General features: G+C 42.8%; 1 protein-coding gene across 1 annotated transcript in view; it reads left to right on the plus strand.

Moving 5' to 3' along the window:
• Positions 1-19,358, plus strand: part of LOC137518156 (macrophage mannose receptor 1-like) — a 335,787-nt gene that overhangs the window by 284,798 nt on the left and 31,631 nt on the right. Inside the window, exons 27-29 of the mRNA XM_068235568.1 lie at positions 3,269-3,385; positions 11,349-11,516; positions 15,468-15,500. Coding sequence (XP_068091669.1) covers positions 3,269-3,385; positions 11,349-11,516; positions 15,468-15,500 — 318 coding nt within the window. The remainder of the gene's footprint in view (positions 1-3,268; positions 3,386-11,348; positions 11,517-15,467; positions 15,501-19,358) is intronic.

Here is a 19,358-nt window from a genome sequence, read left to right on the forward strand (position 1 = left end):
TGTAAATTGGGACATGTGAACTTTGCTTTCTTTCTTTTTTTATCACAATTTAAATTTAGTAGGAGTCAGAGTCGGTACATTTTTATCAACTCAGACTCCTTGACCCTAATACTATTGCTACTTTTTTATATACTGTAAATGGTGTATTTTAAAAAGATTATACATTTTAACATAAGACACTAATAAATACTGTATATACTCACGTATAAACCTAATTTTTCAGCTTAAAAAAATGTGCTGAATTGGTATCCCCTCGGCTTATATGCGAGTCAGTGGAGCAGAACAGATTGTGGAGCAGGTTTTGTTACTGGCAGAGGAGCGTAAGGATCACACACTAGTAATCCTGCTCTCACCAGCTTGTGCCCTGCTGTGTCCGTGCCCCCCATCCCCTGCAACATGGTGTGCAGAGTGTGCTGCTCAAGACTACCTGTGTCCTCTGTAGGGATGGTCGCTGGATTCCGTGGAATTGTAATTGACTTTATTAGTCATATTAACATTACTCTTGAGGTTGCATAGATTAGGAATTTTCCCCATAGCAGGATCATAGATGGAAGATCTCAAAGAATTACTGGGAGAAAAAGATCTGTTTTTAAATGACAAAGGATTCCACATATCTTTGACAAAACTGACACATTCATTAATTTCAGATCGCACAGTGTCTAAACTCACTTGCTTTACCCCAGAAAGGCAGGAACAATCATCCGACAACGGTGTCTCTTTATTGGAGTCAATTGGTTGGTGTGTGTGCAATTCATCCAAAATCGTCTGCCACACACAAATCACCAGATCCACAAAACACTCGTCACACTCATCAGATTCAATCAAAGTGTACACAGAGTTAATACAAGCATTAAGAATCTCTTCACTTTCTGTGATGTAAAAATCGCAAAACGCCTTCCAATCAATCTCAAACTCCTCAATCAAAGCCCCAATCTCCCACGGAGCAAATGGAGGCTCAATCAACCCTGTATGAAGGTAACACTCATACGGGTTGGGATCAGGAACATGCATAGATTTTCTTACTCCTTTAATATAATAATAATAATTCTGCCTATTATAGGATCCACATATGCTTTTGCTTGGGGTAATAAAACCTGAGACTGAGAAGTCTCTCTGGATTTATCACATTCAAGTGTGTTCCACATTTCAGACTTTACAGAAATAACTTCTTTATTTGTAGTTGCTATGGGCATCGGATTTTTCAAGCTTTTCTAGACACAGGCTGAACAATTTCATTGTCAACATCTATAGGAAGTGTTTCCCTCAGGTGTTTGCGTCTTTTAGACTTTCTCTTTTTAGCAGCTTTGAATGGCTGCTGTTTAAATGCAAACGTGCTGTCAATGCCATCCTTTGTAAACTGCATAGTTCTGTATGCAGTGGATGGAACAAGTGATTGACTTGCTGCTAAGAGCTCATTAAGAGGGTAGGGCAAATCAATATCCTTAAACACATTGTGAATCATAAACGCTAGAAATTCCAAGGGTCTTTCCTTCAAATTGTTTTGATTCAAAACATCATAGGCCCAGCTAAACAGATCCCCCGGCAACAGGCAATATCTGGAACGCCCAGGTAGAAACAGGGGTAGCCTGAAACTCGGAATTTCCTAGTAATCTAACACATTCAGAAAGAAAATCCTCTTTGGTTTCAGAGTCTAGTTTTTTTTTAAACCTCTTAAAGGTACAAGAACCATATTCGACAAAATCGTACAAATCGGAAATTCCCTCTACACTGGGAATTTCGGGTTGACTGGTCATACTGTAACAAATGGGGAATTATCTTCGTGGTCAGCGCACAAGATGTGCGCTAACACTGCGGAAATCCTCCACAAGCGTTTGAATAACAGAACCCAGCTTTGGTGCAATGCACCTGTAGAGGGGAATACCCACCGGCAGATGGAGCTATGGAGTGCAGAGGAATAAACCCTCTGCACTGCCACAGATGCCAGCTGGAATTATACGAGGGGAAGCAATACAGGGCAAGATAGCCCCTAGTGAGAGAGAGTGAGCACAGAGACAGAATGTATGTATGTCCACCAATCTAGTCGCCACCTGGCGACGGTGAACACACAACAGCGAAGACCAAGTGGGAAAGCAATCGCAAGAATGGCGATTGCTAATATTGACACAAGACTGAGTAAAGACAAAGCATAGGTGTAGTAAGAAAGACACAGCAAACAATAACGATCAGAACGCCAAGGAAAATAACAAACGCACTAGCTAAACGTGTTCGCCGCACGAGAAGCGCAACAGAGACTAAACACGTTAATGGCGCGGTCTCTGCACGAGAAGCGCAACAGATACAAAACGCGCCAACCCTGACTAACAAATGAACCCAGAAAACACAAACAAACAAATAACAGAAACGCTTGCTAATCGGTTGCCTTACCTCAGGCAACAGCATGCATTTGCTCCGGACAAACAGACAACAGGAACAAGTCAGGTAGGATCCACTACTCTTCCGCAAGAGCGAGTGCGATCCGTACACAGGAACAGGACTGAAAGGATCCACTGCTCTTCCGCAAGAGCGAGTGTGATCCGTACACAGGAACAGGACTGAAAGGATCCACTGCTCCTCCGCAAGAGCGAGTGCGATCCGTACACAGGAACAGGACTGAAAGGATCCACTGCTCTTCCGCAGGAGCGAGTGCGATACGCACAGCAAGACAGACAGAAGGAGTAACCAGCAGCAACCGCAGCCGAGGTTACACTCCAAGATAGAATACAGAGAGATCCACCGCCTCTAACGCTAGGGCTAATGCGATCCAAACAGACAGAGCGATTTCCTGTCAGCTGCCGCTGGCGACAGAACAATCGCAACAGACAAGACAGAACAAGGCAAAACCGATAATGAACGACCTCACTATGCTAGAAGGTATGCAAGTGCACTCCCAAGGAACTACTCTAAGATAGTAATATTAGCAAACAATAAGCAGAGGTCTTAGACTCCAGGTAAGTTAGCAGGAACAAACCTCTATGACCAGCAGGGAATTCTGGGAGGAAATGGTATTTATACTGCAAGCCATCAAAGGAAGCAGCTAAGCAATTTACATGACAAGTGGATGCAAATCTCTCACCAGAACAGCAACTCTGAAACTTGCAGAGTGAAGACAGGTCTCTTTTCCAGGGACCTGCAGCAATCAGACCTAAAAAATGGTCAAAAAGCTGCCTGCCTGTGCAGACAGCAGAGCAGATCAATACACATGCATTCTCTGTTGTTGAACACAGAAAAATGTATATACTTTTTCACTAATTTATTGTTATTCTTTTAGAAAGCAGTTTAGCTGCAGTGGAAGATGCAGTTGAAGCAGAGTTTTTACATCACCATGTTCAATGGCTGAGTGACCAATCCAGCGGGTTTTGGATTGGTTTATACAAGAATGTAGCAGGTAAAATAGCCTATGTCAAAAATTACACCAAATGTACTATTTTCTACATTAGGGGCCTAAAGTTCATCTATCAAGATTTTAATATATTGTTGTCGGACATTCCCAAGGCTATTTATGTGGTTATGTTTTATATCAAAGGTAAGGGGTACATTAATTACTTGTTAAAGGGAACACTCAGACACCACCATAACCCCCCCCCCCCCCATAGTGATAAGCGCAATGACCTAATTATGCGAAATTTCACGTAATTTGCAAAATTACGATTATGACCGTAATAAAAATTTTGCTGATTTAACGAAATGGGGTATTTCGTAATTACGATCGTTTTTCATAATTATGATTGTTTACGTAACACAAACAAATCAGAATTTCAGTAATTCGTCCGTTCTCGAAATTGTGTTCCAGTCCAGAGCCTCCTGATACATTTAAAGCGACAGCACTTGCAGGGACCTTTGCATTATCAGATATTGCAAGGCCCAAACTAAGTGTCTCAGCATGCATAACCACTAAGTGCACCTTGACAAAGAGCACCTGTCTTAGAAGTGGCTGCAGGTAGAGCCTCCTGATACATTGAAACAACAGCATGTGCAGAGACTTTTGCATTATCAGATATTGCCAGGCCCAAAACCAAGTGTCTCAGCGTGCATGACTGCTAAGTGCACCTTGACAAAGAGCACCTGTCTTAGAAGTGGCTGCAGATAGAGCCTCCTGACACATTTAAAGCAACAGCATGTGCAGCGGCCTTTGCATTATCAGTAGTTGCAATCGGTAATTGAAATCATTGAGTGACTTTCCTGAGTGTAGTCATTACCAGTGGCGGCGCCAGGGGGGTGCTTGGGGGTGCTCGAGCACCCCCTAGAATTGTCCAAGCACCCCCAAAGCACCCCCTGGAGTGAACTGACTTCAGGCGTCTAAAAGACGCCAAGTCAGTTCACACACCGGCAGCACGGAGCAGCAGGCAGGGCTACGGTAAGATGGCCGCCCGGAGCCCTGTTCTGCAGACTTCGGGCGGCCATTTTCCCGTAGCCCTGCTCTCTGCATGCAGGCAGGAAGTCTCGTCGTGACGTCGGGAAGGAAGAGGATCGTGGGCGCGCGGGCGCTGCGCGCCACAATGAGGTCGGGACTCGGGACGGGAGGTCGGGAAAGAAGGTCTTCTGGCTGTAGGTGAGTAAATGGGTTTTTCTTTTCTTTTTCAGGTGATGCGGATTGTGCATATTGGGGTCATATCTGCTACGGATTGTGCATATTGGGGTCATATCTGCCACGGATTGTGCATATTGGGGTCATATCTGCCACGGATTGTGCATATTGGGGTCATATCTGCCACGGATTGTGCATATTGGGGTCATATCTGCCACGGATTGTGCATATTGGGGTCATATCTGCTACGGATTGTGCATATTGGGGTCATATCTGCTACGGATTGTGCATATTGGGGCGATATCTGCTACCGATTGTGCATGTTGGGGTCATTTCTGCTACCGATTGTGCATATTGGGGTCATTTCTGCTACCGATTGTGCATATTGGGGTCATTTCTGCTACCGATTGTGCATATTGGGGTCATTTCTGCTACCGATTGTGCATATTGGGGTCATATCTGCTACCGATTGTGCATATTGGGGTCATATCTGCTACCGATTGTGCATATTGGGGTCATATCTGCTACCGATTGTGCATATTGGGGTCATATCTGCTACCGATTGTGCATATTGGGGTCATATCTGCTACCGATTGTGCATATTGGGGTCATATCTGCTACCGATTGTGCATATTGGGGTCATATCTGCTACCGATTGTGCATATTGGGGTCATATCTGCTACCGATTGTGCATATTGGGGCCATATCTGCTACCGATTGTGCATATTGGGACCATATCTGCCACCGATTGTGCATATTGGGACCATATCTGCCACCGATTGTGCATATTGGGACCATATCTGCCACCGATTGTGCATATTGGGACCATATCTGCCACCGATTGTGCATATTGGGACCATATCTGCCACCGATTGTGCATATTGGGACCATATCTGCCACCGATTGTGCATATTGGGACCATATCTGCCACCGATTGTGCATATTGGGACCATATCTGCCACCGATTGTGCATATTGGGACCATATCTGCCACCGATTGTGCATATTGGGACCATATCTGCTACCGATTGTGCATATTGGGACCATATCTGCTACCGATTGTGCATATTGGGACCATATCTGCTACCGATTGTGCATATTGGGACCATATCTGCTACCGATTGTGCATATTGGGGCCATATCTGATAACGATTGTGCATATTGGGGCCATATCTGATAACGATTGTGCATATTGGGGTCATATCTGCTAACGATTGTGCATATTGGGGTCATATCTGCTACCGATTGTGCATATTGGGGCTATATCTGATAACGATTGTGCATATTGGGGCCATATCTGATAACGATTGTGCATATTGGGGCCATATCTGATAACGATTGTGCATATTGGGGCCATATCTGATAACGATTGTGCATATTGGGGCCATATCTGATAACGATTGTGCATATTGGGGTCATTGGACGTGTTTTTTGTTAAAATCTGCTCACATTACGTGTATTTTCTTGAGAAAACCTGCACAATTATGTGAATTTTCTGGGAAAAGGGTCACCAAAACTTGGGCCCTCTGTCTTTGCGTTGCACTTTTAAAGGGAACCCGAGGTGAGAATAATATTGAGGCTGCCATATTTATCTCCCTTTAAGCAATACCAGTTGCCTGGCTGCCGTGCTGGTCCTCTGCCTCTTATTCTTTCAACCATAGACCCTGAACAAGCATGCAGCAGGTCAGGGGTTTCTGACAATATTGTCAGAACTGACAAGATTAGCTGCATGGCTTGTTTCTGGTGTAATTCAGTTCACTACTACAGCCAAATAGATCAGCAGGGCTGCCAGGCAACTAGTATTGTTTAAAAGGAAATAAATATGGCAGCCACCATATCACTCTCACCCTGGGTTCACTTTAAATTACAGTTAGCCCCGCCCTCATCCGGTCATGACCACGCCCATTTTTTCGCCGCGGCGCGCTTCGCGCGCCGCAGGTTGTGGCCACACCCATTTTTGGCGCGGCGCGCTTCGCGCGCCGCAGGTCGTCAGCTCCCCCGGAAATTGGTCCAGCACCTGCATAGCACCCCCTAAAAAAATTTCCTGGAGCCGCCACTGGTCATTACCTACATGTGCATAATTACTATTAGAAATGAAATTACGTCCATTTTCGTAACTAAAATAACTTTGTTTCTATAGAAAACATGAAAGTACGAAATTTTGTGTTACGGAATTCCGAATTACAGTTTGTATGGCAATTACGAATTTGTGTCGTAGCGGCAAAATTCACATCCATAATTAAGGAAACACGAAATTAAGAAAATGTTGACTCCCCCTCCACACCACCTCCTGGGCACCAGGTGTGAGTAAGGACCCTTTAAGACACATAAGGAGATGTCTGGCGTAGTCTGTAGGCCTTTCCAGTAGACATAAAACAGACTGTAGGAGCCCTGGATAGTGTTATAGGTAGGAACAGTGAGGAATATGAATAGATAAAGGAGAGGTACTCACAAGCGTTTGGTTGCACTATCGGCAAACGCGGATGAAGGGCGTGTGATATGGGTGCTTTTAGATCCTCTGGGGGAATTTTGGCCTTGCTTGTTCCATTGCACACTTTTGTTCGTTTTCTTCTCCTCTTTTTCACCTTCCGTTGTCTTTCTTTCTCTCTTTTCCTCACGATGCGTCAAAACCTTTCAGTGCTGAGCTTTATGTAGAGAGTGAGAGAGTTAGTCCTTGTGATCTAGAGAGGGCCCCTTACTGACATATGGGGTGTGAGTAATGCTGGTGTGGTGTCGTTTTTGGGCTGGTGGGCTGCACTTGCTGGTCATCTACTTTGTGCTGTAGGGAGATTTGATTGATTATCACTTTTTGTAGTAACGTCGATGAGGGAAATCCCTCATTACATATATATATATATATAACAATTTAGTCTCCTCAAACTATGATGATGGCACAGTTCAACTCAGGAGTGCGGCAAAAAGTGTTGCTGCTACACCAATAGTTGAAAATATCTCTAATCTGTGCTTGTTGCTGAAAAAAGGGAAAGTTTTAAAACATTTTATAGGCTGTAAAGATCTGAAAATGGTAATTTGTTGAGTTTGCAGCATTAGATGGTCATATTTACTATAATCAAAAGCTATTTCAATCAAAAACATCTTAACAGTTATAGTTTTATTATAATTTATATTGTATTAACATAGGACCCCTTATTTGATAGAAGCTTCAAAATTCTTGCACCCATTGAACTTTGGAGAGTTGCTGCTTGAATTTCTTTGAAGGATGTCAGAATAGCCTCTCAGAGCTGCTGTTTGGATGTAAACTGCCCCCCACCCTCATATATCTTTTGCTGCAGGATGCTCCAAACGTTCTCACACTATGATGGAGTAGGGATGCTCATTCGAATTCCGCGGAAATGCAATTTCCGAAATTCCGATCGGAAACTGCATTTCCGCATCGGAATGCGGAAATCGGTAATGCAAGTGCGTTAGGCAGATTTCCGCCGGAAATCGCGGAAATTTCCGGCGGAAATCGCGGAAATTCCGCCTAACTTTAACATCGATTTTCTCACAAACTATAAGGTCTTTTTGAAAACTTTTTTTTGCATCTTGTTCACAAGATTCAGTTTATTAACCCCTGCAAATTTGGTGTTTCTAGGACTTACGGGGGCTTTGCTATTAACCGCTAAAGTCGGCAGATTTGTACTGTAATGTAAAATGCAGAAAATCTGCATCTGCCTATTTTCTGCATTTACATTACAGTAAAAACAGAATCTTCTGAACAAGATGCAAACATTTTTTTTCAAAAAGACCTTATAGTTTTTGAGAAAATCGATGTTAAAGTCGGGCGGAATTTCCACGATTTCCGGCGGAAATTCCGCATTAGAATGCGGAAATTGGTATCGGAAAAGGGAATCGGTATTTGGCAATGGCGGAATGCGGAATTACCGTGGAATCGGAAATTGGCATTTCCGACCATCCCTATGATGGAGGTCAGGGGAGGATGAGGGCCACACTGGGCCACACTGAGTTTCTCTTCTTTTATGCTGGTAGCAGCCTATGATGCAGAGGTATTCTTGCAGCATGAGCTGGTGCATTGTCATGCGTGAAGATGATTTTGTCATAGAAAGTGGAAGAAAGTAGACAGTAAGAAATACTTTTCAGAAGTCATTTTCACACCTTCAGGGACCCTAAAGGGGTTCACCAGCTCTCTCCCCATGATTCTGACCCAAACCATGACTCTGACACTTTCTTGCTGATGTCCCGGCCTTGCTGTGACATGGTGGCCATCCACCAACCATCCATGTTGACCATCCAGGGTTGCACGTCACTCATCAGTAAACAAAACTGTTTGAAAATTATTCTCCTTGTAGTTCTGGGCCACTGCAGCCATTTCTGCTTGTGAGCTTTGGTTAGGGGAGGCTGAGTAGAAGGTTTTTGCATAACTGCATTCCGCTGGTTGATCCTGCACCTTGATATTCACAGGACTCCAAAGGCATCAGTAGCTTCAAATATGTTTTTGCTGCTTTGTAATGACATTTTAGCAGCTGTTCTCTTAATCTGATGTATTTGGCAGAACCCTTCCTCATGTTGCTTTTATCTGCTCAAACCCATGTTTGCTCTGAGTCAGTCACAAATCATTAAACAGTACAATGATCATGCTCATGTCTTTTTTGAAATATAAAAGTTTTCATACTTTGTCTAATGCATTTAACTATTCCTCACTTTTCGACAGCAGAGAGAGCATTTTTCTTTCTCATATTGCATAAAAATAGTGATCTGCCTAATAATGTGGAACAACCTTTTTTTTAGTAGTTTCTACTTTAAATTTGGCTCACCTGGCAAACTAGTTATCAGAGGTTGAGATTAATTTCAGTGATCAAAAGAGCCCTGAGACGCAATACAATCCGTGAGTTTAATTGAAAAACAAAATATTTAATCTTTATGACACGTAAATACAATTTGCATAATAATTTAGAACACAGTGTTACAATAAATTTGGGTGCCAAAGTTGCCTGATAATGGTGACATTTGCGGCCTTTTTGACATCCTGGCTCTTCTGGGGCTATGCAAACAAAGTGTAGTGCTAAAATAATTTGTGAAGAAAATTGGCCTGTACAAACCCAGTTGCACTTTTCAGATGACCTGTTAGATGCCCAACTAGCCATCAACTGAGAGATATGTGGTATTACTTTAACCATGATAAGTTGTATAATAGATTTTAGGGTGTTTTAGAGTTGAGGTCTAGGTCTTGTGAATTCTTTTTAGCGACAAACTGTGACAAAAGCAATAACAACATCAATAATTCATATTTATATTTTTATATATGCTGCACCAAAATTAAAAGCGTTTAAAAAGAAAAAAAAAAGGGACAGAATTTAAAATAGAAGACAAATTGTTACTTTAGGTACTCAAATGTTAATATATGTATGCCATAAGGGTATATTACTGTTATTTTTGAAAATAATGGCTTGCAATTATTAGGGTACAACGAGAAAACAAAAATCAAAATATAGAAAAAAATACACCTTTATTTTCAAATAATATATTATCCGCATATAGTGTACTAGGGACATCGTTTACATGTTTGGATAACCAGGATAAATGGGCAAATAAAATATGTGGTTTTTATCTATGGTAGCATTGTTTATATTAAAACTATAGTGGATGGAAATAGAGAAATAGTGTATTTTTTTTATTTTTTCCCCTTCCCTTTAAAATGCATAGAAAATAAAATAATTACTTAAAAAGATATATTACCCTCCAAAAGCCTAATTTGTCCTTAAAAAACAAGATCTATATCATTTAAGTGTGATAAGTAGTGATAAATATATTGGGGAATGAATGGGAGGAGCGCTGAAATGTAAAAATTCCTTGTGTCCATAGCGTGAAAACAAACCATGGGATGAAATGGTTAATCCCAGTCACCCAGTGACCAACTGTGCCAAGTTTGAGAACACTGCCATTAACAGTGAAAGAATGGCTGCAGTTTACATTTCCCCATGTAAAAATGTGGTTGTTGCCCCCCTTTTTTTGTATCCTTGACACATAGTCACTCAAAGACCAAGTTTGTGAGCTTTTGGGGCCTTGGCATCAATAATGTGAGAATGGAAGCAGTTAATCAATCTAACAAATCTGATTGGCTATTTGGGACTTCACCCCCAACTTGACAGTGTAAGAATGGCTGCAGTTTACATTTTCCCATGTAAAATGAATGGCTGCAATTTGAATGGCGGTTTTATGCTCCTCCCACTTTCCCTGAATTTTTAACCTCAGTCAACAAGTGACCAACTGTGCCTAATTTGGGAACTCTGGCTTGATAACTGTGAGAATGGCAGCCTTAGGCCTCTTGCACACTGCATGCATTTCAGATTCCGATTCCGCTTTTTAATCTGTTTTTACATCCGATTCCGATTTTTAATCTTAACTGCATGCTGCGTTTTTTGATCCGTTTTTCTGTTGAATGTATTCAAGGAAAATCGGAAACGGAATCGGAATCGAAAACGGAATCGGAATCGGAAAACGGATTTGCAGTGTGCAGGGAGCCTAATACTGTAAATGTTCCTATTGATGTAAACAGATGACATCTAATTGGCTGTTTGTGGTTCTGCTTAGATGTACAGGTAGGGTGTGAGACCCCCAGAACATATCATCCCAGGTAGTAAGGGATCTGTATACCAAGTTTTTTTGTTTAAATTGGCGTTTTCAAGTGATGGTGGCATGGCGTACATACACACATCCAATTTCATATAGATACTGTACATTAGATAGATAGATAGATAGAACAATCTTCAGTCAGTTGTTTTGCTACTTCTGTCTATCACTTTCAATACAGTCTTTGGCATTGTAGCCTTGTTCACACTGCAGTGACTTCCGGTCTCTTTCAGGAAAATGGCTGTGGATGGACGGCACCCCTATGGACTTTGTAAACTGGAGCGCTGGAGATCCATCAAGCTATTCAGAGAGGGATTGTGTGGAGATGAAGGCAAGGGATGGGACCTGGAGTAACACTTTCTGCATCTTCCCAAGGGGATACATCTGTAAAAGACAGAAAAGTAAGTCATTAGACTTTGTGTCTGATTTATACAGACCGTGCATGACTGCATGTGGTCTCAAGAAGTATAAAAATAATTAAAAAAAAAAATTAACAAAGTTTCCCCAGTGTGTCAACTGTTACCTGGTCCAAACCTCCACACTGGGCCAGTGATAATTAAAGGACAAGTATCGCAAAAAAAGTAGGCAGTTAAAATCTGACAGAACCGACAGGTTTTGGGTGAGTCCATCTCCTCATGGGGGATTCTCAGGGTTTTCTTTATTTTCAACAGCATTTCCTGAACAGCAGTTTAACTGCCAAAATAGTAAGATACCAGCCAACCTCCCTACTCACTTGCACACTATTTTGTCAGTTAGACTTGGCTACTGCTGTTCAGGAAATGCTATTGAAAACAAACAAAACCCTAAGAATCCCTCATGAAGCGGTTTTAACTGCTTACTTTTTTCGCGATGGTGGTCCTTTAAAGCGAACATTTCTTTGCTACAGCTGATACAGATCCTGCAATAAATCTGCAGTGTCTACTTCCTGCTTTCATGGACGCAGACATTGTTAACATCCTGTGATTACAAATTAGCTGCTCTGCCATGGCAGAGAAGATCTGCCATCAAAAATCAAGGATATCTCCAAAGAATCCAATCTTCTCATTATGGGACAAAATATTTGCGTTAATAGTATTAGTGACCCTTCTAGTGAACACTCTGGCCTTAATTATTTTAAGTATTGACTAGTTTGATCTTTTGGCAGGCCAGAAGCACTCAAAAGCTTTCTTCAAACCCACAATTCAAAAGTATCATATTTTCTATGCATGACCTTGTTTAAAGTCCAAGTTTCACAGCCATATGTTAACCATTTATGCCTCGCGGACATGAGCTTCACGCTAGTCACATCCCTGCAGTTTGGGGGGTATGCAGACGATTGTTCGGGCAAATGCCCGCAATCGCGCTGTTACAGAGAGTAGGCGGAGATTGGCTGTAGAAGACAAAAGTCCCCTGTGCCAATCCGTACATTACCGCCGGGAATAAACACTGTTTTTGTTCAAAAACAGTGTTTATTCTTACATAGAGCCGCCGCGCTCTTTCATCGTGATTTCCGACGGTTTCCGCCACCCGATCGTTAAATTTATGAATGAGAAGTAAGTTCCTATTCATTAATCTCCCCGCCAGCACTGTGATCGCAGGTTTCCATTGAAACCTTGTGTCACTTCCCTAGTTACAACGAAGCAATACATTGTATCCTATGTAGCGTACTTGGGGATATCTTGGGGCCAAATAGTAAAATACACATAGTGACTTAAAGGGATACTGTAGGGGGGTCAGGGGAAAATGAGTTGAAGTTACCCGGGGCTTCTAATGGTCCCCCGCAGACATCCTGTGCCCGCGCAGCCACTCACCGATGCTCCGGCCCCGCCTCCAGTTCACTTCTGGAATTTCTGACTTTAAAGTCAGAAACCACTGCGCCTGCATTGCCGTGTCCTCGCTCCCGCTGATGTCACCAGGAGTGTATTGCACAAGTCCAGTATGGTCTTTGGTCTGCGCAGTATGCTCCTGGTGCCATCAGCGGGAGCGAGGACACGGCAATGCAGGCACAGTGGTTTTTTGACTTTAAAGTCAGAAATTCCAGAAGTGAACTGGAGGCGGGGCCGGAGCATCGGTGAGTGGCTGCGCGGGCACAGGATGTCTGCGGGGGACCATTAGAAGCCCCGGGTAACTTCAACTCATTTTCCCCCGACCCCCCTACAGTATCCCTTTAAGGGGGAAAAAAATAATATCTATGTCAAGAGGGCCTATAATTATTAATTAATGGGCTAAAAATGAGTGATGGATGTAAAACTGAAAAAATGCACCTTTATTTCCAAATAAAATATTGTCACCATACATTATACTAGGGATATAATTTTAACGTTGCAATAACCAGGACAAATAAAATGTGTGGATTTTAATTATGGTAGCATGAATTATTTTAAAACTATAATGGCTGAAAACTAAAAAATAATGAATTTTTTCAATTTTTTTCTTATTTTTCCAATTATAATGCATTTAGAATAAAATAATTCTTAGCATGATGTACCACCCAAAGAAAGCCTAATTGGTGGTGGAAAAAACAAGGTATAGATCATTTCGTTGTGATAAGTAGAGATAAAGTTATTGTGAAATGAATGGGAGGAGAGCTGAAATGTTAAAATGCCTCTCGTCCATAAGGTGAAAAATAGCCACGGGCTGAAATGGTTAATGCTGGAAAGACCATAGCTTTAACTATCCTGATCTTTGTTTGTAAAGTGACATCTCTATCCTGTAGTATCAACTTTATAAGATCCCACCAAAAGAAAGCTCTGTTGGTGGGCTGAAACGGAGACAAGATTCATTTGGCTGCCAAGTTGTATGGACTAGTAATAAACTGCTGCAGAGTGCTGAATTGTAAAAAATGGCCTGGTTACTAGGGGTATAAGCCTGTGGTCCTCAAGAGGTTGAAGGAAACTGCCAGAGAGATAAGTAGAGAGTGCACTTCTCTTGTGCAGACTGGCCAAAGTTAAAGGACCCGGTACTGGGCGATACAGAAGGCTGAGAAGGGCGGCATCAGAGCGATCTGTGCGCATGGGGCTGGAGGAAGCCCCAGGTATGTATAAAACTTTTATTTTCTATAGTCTCTGGTACACTTTAAGGAGGACGGGTATCATGGGTGCTCTAGGTGCCAACATGGGTGGGGGTGATAGGTGAGGGGGGGGGGGGGCGGAGGGACAGTGGGAGCTGGTGGTGCATACTTAGTATAGCTGAGAGCTGTGGGCGGGAGCGTCATGACCGGTGGAGGTCTTCAATCAAAGTCACAACATTAGAGGATATTGGCATGGGACCATTTCCGAAGATATTGGCGTGGGAACTTTTTTTAAAGGTAAGTATTTATTGTTAATTAAGAACAGTAAAGGATTTTTCTCATTGTTGTGTTTTTATTTCTTTTTGGAAATGGGTAAGGGGTAGTCGGTACCCCTATACTCATTTCTCCTGGGAAGGGGGCTGGTATCTGGGGTCCCCTTCTTAAAGGATACTCCTAGATGCCACCATAAACCCCTCCAGGGTGAGGTTGGCTGCCACTAGCTCCTGGGGCACTGAAGGTGGGGAAGAGTCCCTTGTCCGTGGATTAGACCCTCTCCCCTGGAGCCCCCCCATAACATGGACGATGCGGGCTGGTATAGCTCAGGGTGCAAAGCCCCATGCGGCTGGGGCTCTGCATTCTGGCTATCCCAGCCTGCATGGGGAACAAGGGATTAAAGAGGCTCAGGGCTCCTTATTTAATATACCCTGAAATTTGGTGTTTCTATCACTTACGGGGGATTTGCTATTAACCGCTGAATTTGACGGCCATTGACTTTAATGTCAAAAGCGAACCCGAATTTTGGACAAAAACTTTTGCATTAAAGCGAACAAGCGAATGACCTATGTACCTCGGGAACTATCTGCCAGTGAACTGTTTAAGCCATCACTATAATGACTGTTTTGGAAAACGGTTTGCTAAAATTTCACTGAAACATCAGAAGTTCAAGTTAAATCTCGCAAGGATATCAGTGACGATTACAATGATCCCTAGATGACAGCTTTATTTTTTATGGAGGGAAGGAAATGGGTATAACTTGTTATGGGGACTGTATGTGTGGATAGGTACACTTGTTGTTGGGGGACCAGGACACATAGCTATACTACTTTGTTCACCTGCGCTGAGTCTTCATAATGTGTACATTAAGAGGGTAAAAACATCATGACTTGACTTAGAAAATTATTATTTTGGATATTAAACAGAAGTGTTGAATGTAATAAACATTTTTTTTTGTGGATGATATCAATGTTAATAAGTAACCATACAGTAAAAATACTTATAATACAGTTAAATAAAAACTTAAATGACTCTTGCCTATTTTGAATTTTCATTTATTCTAAAAACATCTAAAATGTTCTATCCACAGTTCCTGTGCCTACGGAGACACCAACAATACCAGGTACAGAGTAACTATATTGTGTCACTTATTGAATTGTCTCAGTGGAGCTGATTTATGATAGAGTTATTTGAAGTTCATTTATTTTTCTCATTCCTGGCAATCTTATGGTTTGGTATATTTTATATTATGTGTGTTTGCATGCCCTTAACTTGATCTCTTTACTTTCTTCTGAATTAAACATTGTGTTCACTAACCAATAGTGATGTAGCAAACTTCAAATGTTCGGTTCACAAATTTTCACCAAACGTTCACAAACCGTCCGTTTACGTCGGGCTCCAAAGACTTTAATGGACAAGTGAACATCAAAGCTTTCTGGGCATCTCTGCAGCCACAATTTCTTAAAAAAAAAAAAAGTGTAAAAAGTGTGCCAAGACCTGGACAGCGGCATGGCAGAGGAGGATCCAGTGCAAAATAGTCACCAAAAAATACTTATTTTGCGCAAACGCTTTTTTAATGGTTATTTTTAAAGTTTAATGGCTGCCGAATTTAGCAGTTAATGGCAAAGCCTCCATGTGTGCTATAAACGCCAAAACACTTTCCCAGGAGAAATAAGTATAGGGGTACATAGTACCCCTTACCCATTTCCACAAAGGGTTACATGAAATAAAAACACAACCAGGGGAAAAGTTTTTTTTATTAGTCTTAATAAGCCATGAATACTTACCTTTAAAAAAAGTCCCCACGCCAATATCCTTGGAAATGTCCCACTCCAATACCCTCAGTTAGCTTGATTGAAGATATCTGATCTGATGCGCACCTGCCACCACACTGAAGCTCTAGCTATGCTAAGTATAGCTAGAGTTAAAGCATCTTTAAATTTGACTTCAAGGCTTCCCATTGGTCTAATAACAGACCAATGGGAATTCTCCAAATTCCTTTTGGTCTGTTAATAGAATAATGGGGAGCCTTGGAGCCAAATTTAAAGATGCTCCCCTCTGTCCTCCTGCATGGTTCCCGCTCTCCTTCCCGCCCACCACACCTATAGCACCCACCCACCCACACCATCACCCCGGAGCACCCACAGCACCCTTGTATCAAGGTGCTGTGGGTGCTCCAGAGCAGTGGTGCTCGGATACCCCTTTTTATTATTCGAGTTTGGTCGAATTCGAATAGTAAATTATTCGAATTCAGTCGAATATTCAAGTCGAATATTTTTACTATTCGATTCGACCTCGGACTTCGAGCTCACTATTCGAGTCGGTATTCGAGCTCATTATTCGAGCTGACTATTCGAATTGGCCTTAAATAGCTTCCAACACTTGTTTTGAGGGTGAATGATGCAAGAAACATCTTTTTTTCCAAGTAACAACAGCAAGTGATTATGTGGGGATGTTCCTTTAAAAAAAAAAAAGGTGGAAAGAGAAGTTGTGTCCAGAATTTTGTTCAGTACTGTATATACTTCTTCTTCTTCTTCTTCTTCTTCTTCTTCTTCTTCTTCTTTATCTTCTATATCTTCTTCTTCCTCTTCTATATCTTCTTCTTCTATATCTTCTTCTTCTATATCTTCTTCTTCTTCTTCTATATTGTCTTCTTCTTCTTCTTCATCTTCTTCATCTTCTTCTTCTTCTTCATCTTCTTCTTCTTCATCTTCTTCTTCTTCTTCTTCTTCTTCATCTTCTTCTTCTTCTTCATCTTCTTCTTCTTCTTCATCTTCTTCTTCTTCTTCATCTTCTTCTTTTTCTTCTTCATCTTCTTCTTCTTCTTCATCTTCTTCTTCTTCTCCTTCTTCTTCTTCTTCTTCTTTTTCTATATCGTCTTCTTCTTCTTCACTTATTTCTCTTTTATATTTTTTTTTTAAAGAAATGCAGCTATTTTTGAGCGTAACAAATAGCTGGTGGTGCATGCATGTTGGAAGCGCCATTGTATGTGCTCCCTAGCAGTGGAAACACACAGACAGTAGGAGGTAAATTCAGCAGCAGGAGGAGGAGGATTAGTGTGTGGCAGCAGGCAGTCAATGAGGCAGGCAGCGTGACATAATAGCCCTGGTACCTACATATCCTTTCAGTACCTAGTGGTGATACCAGGGCTGTAAATAAACACAGCAGGCAGGAGGTTCCAGACAGCGGTCGTGCAGCCCACATCGTGTCCAATACACAACTGGGACAACACAGTTTTCAACCCGGGCACCTCAGAAAAATTAAACCTTTTTTTTTTTTAATGGTTTTGTAGTTTTGGTTTTACAACCAATTACACAGATATATAGCTATTGTTTGACGTAATAGCTGGTGGCAGAGTGGCAGCAGAATGTAATTCTGTGTACCCTGGCAGTGGGAAACACAGACCGACAACAGCAGCAGCAGGAGGAATGGAGGAGTAATTATGTGAGCAGCTATTGTTTGACGTAATAGCTGGTGGCAGAGTGGCAGCAGAAGGTAATTCTGTGTACCCTGGCAGTGGGAAACACAGACAGACAGCAGCATAAGCAGGAGGAATGGAGGAGTAGTGTGAGTGTGGCAGCAGGTAGGCAGCGTGACATAATAGCCCTGGTACCTAGCGGTGATACCAGGGCTGTAAATAAACACAACAGGAGGTCCCAGACAGCGGTCGTGCAGCCCACATCGTGTCCAATACACAACTGGGACAACACAGTTTTCAACCCGGGCACCTCAGAAAAATTAAACCTTTTTTTTTTTTAATGGTTTTGTAGTTTTGGTTTTACAACCAATTACACAGATATAGCTATTTTTTGACATAATAGCTGGTGGCAGAGTGGCAGCAGAAGGTAAATCTGTGTACCCTGGCAGTGGGAAACACAGACAGACAGCAGCAGCAGCAGGAGGAATGGAGGAGTAATTATGTGAGCAGCTATTGTTTGACGTAAAAGCTGGTGGCAGAGTGGCAGCAGAAGGTAAATCTGTGTACCCTGGCAGTGGGAAACACAGACAGACAGCAGCAGGAGGAATGGAGGAGTAGTGTGAGTGTGGCAGCAGGTAGGCAGCGTGACATAATAGCCCTGGTACCTAGCGGTGATACCAGGGCTGTAAATAAACACAACAGGAGGTCCCAGACAGCGGTCGTGCAGCCCACATCGTGTCCAATACACAACTGGGACAACACAGTTTTCAACCCGGGCACCTCAGAAAAATTAAACCTTTTTTTTTTAATGGTTTTGTAGTTTTGGTTTTACAACCAATTACACAGATATAGCTATTTTTTGACGTAATAGCTGGTGGCAGAGTGGCAGCAGAAGGTAAATCTGTGTACCCTGGCAGTGGGAAACACAGACAGACAGCAGAAGGGCAGTACACAGCAGCCCACTGTAGGTGTAAAATGTGTGGCTGCAGGCCACGTAATAGTCAAAGTGAACCAGGCTGGCTTAGTGAGCAGGAGCCAGGAGGTGGTAAAGGGTGGTAAGGCACATTAACGATGGTTCTTCTGGCAGCCAGTTCATGCCCCTCTCTCGCCGACAACAGGGGCCAGGAACTCGCCTTCCACCCACGCCTGGTTCATCTTGAGAAACGTCAGTCTGTCCACAGACTTGTGAGACAGACGTGAGCGTTTCTCGGTGACCACGCCACCAGCTGCACTGAAGCAGCGCTCGGACAGCACGCTGGAAGGGGGGCAGGACAGCACTTCCAGGGCGTACTGCGCCAGCTCGCTCCAGATCTCCATGCGCTTGACCCAATACTCCATGGGATCAACAGGGGCATCGCTGTCAAGCCCGCTGTAGGACCCCATGTAGTCAGCCACCATGCGGGTCAGGCGCTGGCTGTGACCGGAGGAGGATGTTGCTGCATGCACCTCCTCTCTAGTCACTGCTGCCGGAGCCTCTACAGTCCTGTAAAGCTCGTGGCTGAGAGACAGCAGGTCTGTGGGGCGCTTGCTGCTGGATGCAGGCACCTGCTGCTGCCTGTGTGC

This window comes from Hyperolius riggenbachi, chromosome 5, assembly GCF_040937935.1.
Source record: "Hyperolius riggenbachi isolate aHypRig1 chromosome 5, aHypRig1.pri, whole genome shotgun sequence".
Taxonomy (NCBI): domain Eukaryota; kingdom Metazoa; phylum Chordata; class Amphibia; order Anura; family Hyperoliidae; genus Hyperolius; species Hyperolius riggenbachi.